The sequence below is a fragment of the Gymnogyps californianus genome, chromosome 1 (genome assembly GCF_018139145.2).
Source record: "Gymnogyps californianus isolate 813 chromosome 1, ASM1813914v2, whole genome shotgun sequence".
Taxonomy (NCBI): domain Eukaryota; kingdom Metazoa; phylum Chordata; class Aves; order Accipitriformes; family Cathartidae; genus Gymnogyps; species Gymnogyps californianus.
In genome coordinates, this window is record NC_059471.1 from 100509760 (window position 1) to 100517927 (window position 8168).

The 8168-nt window shown below is 39.3% G+C and overlaps 1 protein-coding gene across 1 annotated transcript in view; it reads right to left on the reverse strand.

Moving 5' to 3' along the window:
• The window catches only part of DYRK1A (dual specificity tyrosine phosphorylation regulated kinase 1A), a 59767-nt gene extending 52099 nt beyond the window's left edge, over nucleotides 1-7668 (reverse strand). Inside the window, exon 1 of the mRNA XM_050915191.1 lies at nucleotides 7630-7668. Coding sequence (XP_050771148.1) covers nucleotides 7630-7639 — 10 coding nt within the window. The 5' untranslated portion in view covers nucleotides 7640-7668. The remainder of the gene's footprint in view (nucleotides 1-7629) is intronic.
• Nucleotides 7669-8168: the final 500 nt, after the last annotated feature.

Here is an 8168-nt window from a genome sequence, read left to right on the forward strand (position 1 = left end):
TTTCAGTCTGTTCCTGAATAAGAAAAGTAGCATTCTCCACGAGGCTATACTTCCATGCCAAAACCCTGGAACAGAATTTTTGTCATTTGTTTCCTCTGACTGAGGTTGAAAACTTAAAACTTCAATATCACAAGTATTAAGCAATTTCAGAGGAGGGGAAAAAAAATCCCTTTTCTTTTAAATAGGCAACTTCTTTTTAAATATGGATGCATGAATCTAACTTTAGCTGTCCAGGTTTTCACATTTCTGATCTCAAATACAGAAAGTAGAGCATTAATCTAGTCTCTTGACTTCAAGGTTATCATTCATTGAGGTCAAAGACTCCATCTCTGAAAAGCAGAACTTCCCCTTTCAATATGGTAACTGTTGCCCTTCAGTAAGCAACTGTGTTCAACTCGTTCCTGACTGCTTTCTCACAACTGCTGACAAAAAACTAACAGGCAGAAAGACAGCACGAACAACTCCTGCAAAGGGAGTTATCTATGTAAAAATAGTGGTTAACCCTAAAAGCATTCTTATTCATGTGAAGTGCTCATTAGCTATCTATATTTAAAAGTTCCACTACTAATGAGCAACTCTGTCTCTTACGTTATTTTCTTGGTATCTTCTGTTTATGTTAAACTTCTGTTTATCCACCCAGCCAAGACCTGAATATCCAACAAAAACTGCCTGTAACGACACAGTCAAATATGTGAACAAGTTACTGACAGAATCAGTCTAACTGGAATGAAAGTCACCAACCAGAAACAAAACCGGAACCAGCCCATACCGTGCTTCAGTACGGAATTAGCACACGGGCCAAACGTCTGCTCCTTTACAACCCAGTTCTGGTTTTATGCCAACAACATACATCTCTCAAAAGACACTCCAGGTATGCAGTTACTTAAGTGGAACCATAGATAGTACAGTCATCATTTCCACAAGAAGATACAGGTAAGTAATAAAAAGGTGATGCCCCAGTAAGTTTCTGGAATTCCCTGGTAAAACTTAAAGTAGCTCTCAACCAACTAGTTCAAAAGCATATCAATAGATCTGGTATAACGTAATACAGATGAACTTAAAAATGCAGAGCAGCAATATTGGACACAGTTTTTTCTGACTACAGAATAACAGTGGGGCTTTTTTGCTTTGGTTTGGTTTTTTACTACTGACACATAAAAACATTCTTCAAAATAGCTACAGGATCAATGAAATCAGTAGCTAAAATATGAGGAATGAGATGTAAGAGACATGGCCCAATTCTAAATTTTCATTCTACTCTTACATAAAACTAACACCTGAACACTTGCAAGACTATAAACTCAACCCAATCCAAGAACTTCCCAGAAGTCTTTACTCTGCATGCTATATTTTAATAAGCAATGCAGCTGGCGGGGGGGGGGGGGAAGGCAAGTATCTATGCAAGTATTTATTATTTCATTATTCTTGCACTATTCTTATTGAGTAGTATTAAAATGGCTTTTTTTCCTTTTCCGAACATGAACAATATTTTTTTAAAGTTGAGAGCAATATGATCACTTCCAATGTTTTATCAAACTTGAATATATCATTTTCACATTTTATATCAGTTGCTTGATTCTCAACATCTCTGGTACATTCAACATATTTTCATGATGAAGAGAAGAATTTGATATACTTATTATTTTGATCTGTTTTCTACATTCAAATCTACCCATGAAAATGTGAATGTGTTAAAAAACATAAAGTTAATACCTGATAAATTCTACTGCACAATTAAAGATAAAATAACCACCCTACACTTCTTTTTAATGATTTTACATGATCAAACCTCTAAATCAGTTTATATAGGCATAAGAGTTGGACAAAAATACTATAAAATTTATGTACTATATATGTCTATTTAAGACGTAACTGGTAACAGTTATGGCTGCAGTGAACATGAAATGGTGGTGTTCAAGATCCTTAGGGCAGCAAGGAGGGCGCGCAGCAAGCTCACTACCCTGGCCTTCAGGAGAGCAGACTTTGGCGTCTTCAGGGGTCTGCTTGGTAGAGTACCATGGGATACGGCCCTGGAGGGAAGAGGGGCCCAAGAAAGCTGGTTAATATTCAAGGATCACCTCCTCCAAGCTCAGGAGCGATGCATCCCAACAAAGAGGAAGTCAGGCAAAAACACCAGGAGGCCTGCATGGATGAACAAGGAGCTCCTGGACAAACTCAAACACAAAAAGGAAGCCTACAAAGGGTGGAAGCAAGGACAGGTAGCCTGGGAGGAATACAGACAAATTGTCCAAGCAGCCAGGGATCAGGTTCAGAAAGCCAAAGCCCTGACAGAATTAAATCTGGCCAGGGACATCAAGGGCAACAAGAAAAGCTTCTATAGGTATGTCGGTGATAAAAGGAAGACTAGGGAAAATGTTGGGCCCTCTCCAGAAGGAAACGGCAGACCTGGTTACCTGGGACATGGAGAAGGCTGAGGTACTCAATGACTTTTTTGCCTCAGCAGAAAGTGCTTCACCACAGTCTTCACCAGCAAGTGCTCCAGCCACACCGCCCAAGTCACAGAAGGCAAAGGCAGGGACTGGGAGAATGAAGAACCGCCCACTGTAGGAGAAGATCAGGTTCGAGACCATCTAAGGAACCTGAAGGTGCACAAGTCCATGGGACCTGATGAGATGCATCCGCAGGTCCTGAGGGAACTGGCAGATGAAGTGGCTAAGCCACTATCCATCATATTTGAGAAGTCGTGGCAGTCCAGGGAAGTTCCCACTGACGGGAAAAGGGGAAACATAACCGCCATTTCTAAAAAGGGAAAAAAGGAAGACCCAGGGAAGTACAGGCCAGTCATTCTCACCTCTGTGCCCAGCAAGATCATGGAGTGGATCCTCCTGGAAACTATGCTAAGGCACATGGAAAGTAAGGAGGTGATTGGTAACAGCCAACATGGCTTCACTAAGGGCAAATCGTGCCTGATAAATTTGGTGGCCTTCTACAATGGGGTTACAGCATTGGCGGATAAGGGAAGAGCAATGGACGTCATTTACCTGGACTTGTGCAAAGCATCTGACACTGTCCCGCATGACATCCTTGTCTCTAAGTTGGAGAGACATGGATTTGATGGATGGACCACTCAGTGGATAAGGAATTGGCTGGACGGTTGCACTCAAAGAGTTGCGGTCAACGGCTCAATGTCCGAGTGGAGACCAGTGACGAGCGGCGTTCCTCAGGGGTCGGTATTGGGAACAGCGCTGTTTAACATCTTTGTCGGTGACATGGACAGTGGGATTGAGTGCACCCTCAGCAAGTTTGCCGACGACACCAAGCTGTGTGGTGCGGTCAACATGCTGGAGGGAAGGGATGTTATCCAGAGGGACCTTGACAGGCTTGAGAGGTGGGCCCATGCAAACCTCATGAAGTTAAACAAGATAAAGTGCAAGGTCCTGCACATGGGTTGGGGCAATCCCAAGCACAAACACAGGCTGGGCAATGAGCGGACTGAGAGCAGCCCTGCAGAGAAGGACGCGGGGGTATTAGTGGATGAAAAACTGAATATGAGCCAGCAATGTGCGCTCATAGGTCAGAAAGCCAATCACATCCTGGGCTGCATCAAAAGAAGTGTGGCTAGCAGGTCGAGGGAGGTGGTTCTCCCCCTCTACTCCGCTCTCATCAGACCCCACCTGGAGTACTGTGTTTAGCTCTGGGGCCCCCAGCGTAAGAAAGACAGGGACCTGCTCGAGTGGGTCTAGCAGAGGGCCATGAAGATGATCAGGGGAGTGGAGCACCTCCCCTATGAGGATAGGCTGAGAGAGTTGGAGTTGTTTAGCCTGGAGAAGAGAAGGCTCAGGGAGACCTTATAGCAGCCTTCTAGTACTTAAAAGGAGCCTACAGAAAAGATGGGGAGGGACTCTATCAGGGAGTGTAGCGATAGGACAAGGGGTAATGGCTTTAAACTGAAAGAGGGTAGATTTAGATTAGATGTAAGGAAGAAATTCTTTACTGTGAGGGTGGTGAGGCACTGGAACAGGTTGCCCAGAGAAGTTGTGGATGCCCCATCCACGGAAGTGTTCAAGGCCAGGCTGGATGGGGCTTTGAGCAACCTGCCCTAGTGGAAGGTGTCCCTGCCCATGGCAGGGGGGTTGGATCTAGATGATCTTTAAGGTCTCTTCCAACCCAAGCCATTCTATGATTCTATGAACAGTTACCCTGTTTCCATGCTGCCCTTAGTATGCAGAAATGTCCCAAACAATTTGTTCAATGGTCTTGTGGGAGATCTAAAGCAGGAAGAGATATCTGTTGTGCTTTCATATAAAGTGCATCATCATCAAAAAGCAGTTCAGAACATGCAGACTCTTCTTCCTTCCTTTCTGCTTTCAAGAACAATACTTCAACAATAACTGCTACCAGTTAATCTCCTCTGAGAGGATCAGCATGTGATGTTAAGGAATGGATCCTTCTGGAACTTGTACTTTTGGTTTAGTTGATCTATACTGGTCCCTTATACTCTCAACTGAGATATAAGTCCTTTTCTTACAAAGGTTAAGAAAAGACAAGAAGCTTTAAGCTCTTCAAAAGCTCAAAGATCAGACAACTAATTTTTTTTAGTTACATATTCCTAGGCTGCAGCTGACTAGAAAAATCAAAGCCAAAACTAGGAAGTTCTTTGTTATAGAACCGATCTGTTTTTATTAGGTAGCCTCCACAAAGAGGAGGGAAAAAAGTAACAACCAACCACACAGTTATACTCTGTTTAACAGGTACAGAACAAGATGTAGCAATCACTTTGAAAACATGAACTTTTAAACACAAGATGAATCCTTGCTTGTAAGTACACAGCACAATCCCAAATGATGCTACTACACCATAAAAAGTAAACTCTTGCTAGTATGATTATCAGCGTAACAACTACAACCATAATGGTAGTAATAGCATTGGCACTTATGGTTCCTTCCTTTCACAAAATGTCCTGGAGAGACTGACTTTCAAAGTACAAAGAAGTTAAAAAGAAAAATTCACATTCTGAAAATATTTTTTTTAATCAGAAACCACATTTTAAGGCATTAACTTTGTTATCACAACATGCATTTGTAATGCACAAGCATGTCCGAAATATAAATTCAGCTCTTCCTATAATGAGCTGAACCCCCATCTTTGGTTTTTGCAGTGTTTCACAGAAAAGCAGTATAGATCCTATAAAATCTACAAGTTAACAAGATTGACAAAAAGCAATTATTGAAAATCTTTCAGTTCTCCAAACAGTATCTTAAAGTGCCCTTCTCTATATATGTCCTACATATCATAAGTGCTAAGAACAGGGCAAAAAGAGAAGTCAAACATGCTGCAAATCTGTTTTCCTGGTTAGCAAATTGGAAAATAAGATTCAATATCACCATTTCTTCATATTTTCACTTTTTTTTTTTAAACAGTGGACCTTAATACATTTCTGTGTTTTCAGCTTAAGTGGTGATCTAAAATTCAAGTATTCCAAGACAGAAAAAGTGAAAAAATCCTCTTCCTCAAGAGAATTGTTTCCCCCAGTTATGCTGTGGTTAATTTTAGGGTTTTAGAGTCGTTCAGTTTCCAGTGAAATGAAATGATGCCCATTATAACAAAGAATTTATTTACCCTATACAAGCTTTCATCCTTTAGCCAAAGGTAGTTTAGACATTAGCAGGCATCTCTGATCAGTCACCCTCAGAAGCCAAGCCTTGTTGAAAATGCAAAAGAACCATCCTCAATAACCACAAAACCTTTCAATTTCTGGCCTGAGCTCTCACTAGCTACTTTGAACTTGAGAAAGATATCAGCAGAGTCATCATATGACTCTTGCTGTTACGGCATTACAAAATAATTACAGTACATTTTTTCATTTTAAGGCATCCAAATTGTGTTTATTCTCAGAACCTCAGCATACTAATATTGGCTCTCCTAATAAACAGAAAACTGCAAATAAATCTTACTTGTCTAACTTCCGACTTATATGACACGACAGAAACCTGAAAGTCTTTGTCAAGGTACCACTGTTCTTCACTCTGTATTTATCATGGGACTTCTAAATAAAGAACTGGGGCTTTAGAAGATAGAATTACTACTTAAAATTCAAAATCTTGTATACATTTCCATTCTTTAAGGTCGTAATTCTACAAGCCTACCATCATCAGAAATCCTGACCAAAACTGAAAGTGCTTAAGTTTTAAATCAGATTAACATATTACAATATAAAAATTTTCTCAAACAGTGTAAGATACATAAGGTACTATTTAATAATATTCTCTCTCCTTTCAGTTGTGGGATGAATACTTTTAAAGCTTTCAAACCATTTTCTCAATATTTAAGTTGGGCTACATTTTAATCTGTACCGCAACAAGCAAATGACCTACAATGTTATCAATTGCAATGACTGCCTACTAGACAGAGCTCCACAAATTTGACAGGACATCGAAAGATTCAATTTTGAGACTTTAAATGCTATTCCTCTAGATTTATATATTTAAAACAAATGAAATATCCCTTTGGAATATTTTTTTCTTTCTCCTCTTCTTTGCTCCACCTAATTTTAGAATTCTTTAGATCCAGTTTTACTTGAGCTATCAACATACAACTTACAAACATTCAACTGAAATGAACGAACGTTTAGTTTTCACAGAATGAAATATCCACTTACAGCATCTTGGTCTTAATCCAACATGCTCCATGTAAATATACCCTCTAAAGCTGTTTATGCATGAACAGCTGATGCAACTGAAAACTGTCGATCAGGAGATGATCTGCATGCATACGTAAATCTATCTAGCTTTTTTCCCAGCCCCAAGGATTCATGGGTTTTAAAGCTGAACAAGCAAATGAAAGATCTGTCTTATGTGTACCTCACTGCTGTAGGCCTCAAAATGTAAGTCACAGAACTGTTCATTGCTTTAATAAGGGCATTTGGGTATAAAGAACTACCCCAATGCTCCTGTACAACCTAAATTTTATTCTACTTCTGCTGGTCATGATTTTTCATGTCAAAATATTAACCATATTTCCAGCAAAACAGTATCACTAAAAATAAGCTAATTAATCTGCAAATACCCTTGGCACTTAGAGTATTTGATTAGCAAAAAATGGAAAAACTACCTAAAACATCAATTTTAAGAATAGCTAGTGACTTTCAAAGATGTTCAAAGATTCTACCCTCAGTTCTTGAGAAATCTTACAGTAACTGGACATAAGCACGTAATAAGGCATAGTGAACTCTTAGCTATTGATTTGTTATGCTCTTTTTCAGATGGATCCATAACATTTCTTTAAAAGAAAGTTAATGAATGACTGAAATAGTGTGTCACTAAACAGGTGACATACATCTGTTGGCAAGTGGGGGGCATTAAAAGAGGATAATAACAAACAAGACAAGACTAAAAGCAGTACATTTAGTTAGTATCTTTAAAAGCAAGCCCTTTTTTTGCGTAAGACTTTGGAAACAATATTTCCATTCAGGGAAACCATTTTCTTCCTGGACAGTTGCAAAAGAATTTTAAAGGGCAAAGAAAGATTTAAAAATTCTGAAAGTTCTTAAACATTCTACTGAGGTTGGAATGACTTAATTTTGGGGATACACAGAATGGAATAGAAACAAAAAGTACATCAAGAACATCAAAGATTTTCCCTTCTAAAAGCCCTTGAAAATAAGATCACCTGTATGCATCGTCTTCTTTCAAATCTCATATCATCCTGCAGGGGTGTGGGGGGCGGGGGGAGTCCAGCAGCAAACAACACTGCAAAATGAAGAAAAAAAGTAGTAAATGTAAACACCACCTAATAAGATACCTAAAAAAATGCAAACCTCCATTCTACTAGATCCACATAGTGCTTAGTTCAACCCTAGCTCTCAGGTATAACCACAGAGCTAAACCAAGGAAGTTCCAACAGAAAATTAAGTCTTCCAACAGTAGAGACAGACATTACAAAGACTATCTTCCACTGTCATCTATTTTTAGAAAAAATTATCTAAGTGTCAAAATTTCAGGGATTAACTTAAATTTCAACTCGTCATTGAACAATTCTGAAAATTAAGGTCATCCCAAAAAAGCTCTTCTCAAACCTGCAAAAGTGAAATTATTGATAGTTACCCATCTTTGCAAAGCCCTTAAATATGTGGATTTTTACAGAAACTCAGGACAATATTTATAAAACACGACTGAACTTCTGTGGGATTTTACCAAATCAACAAAACT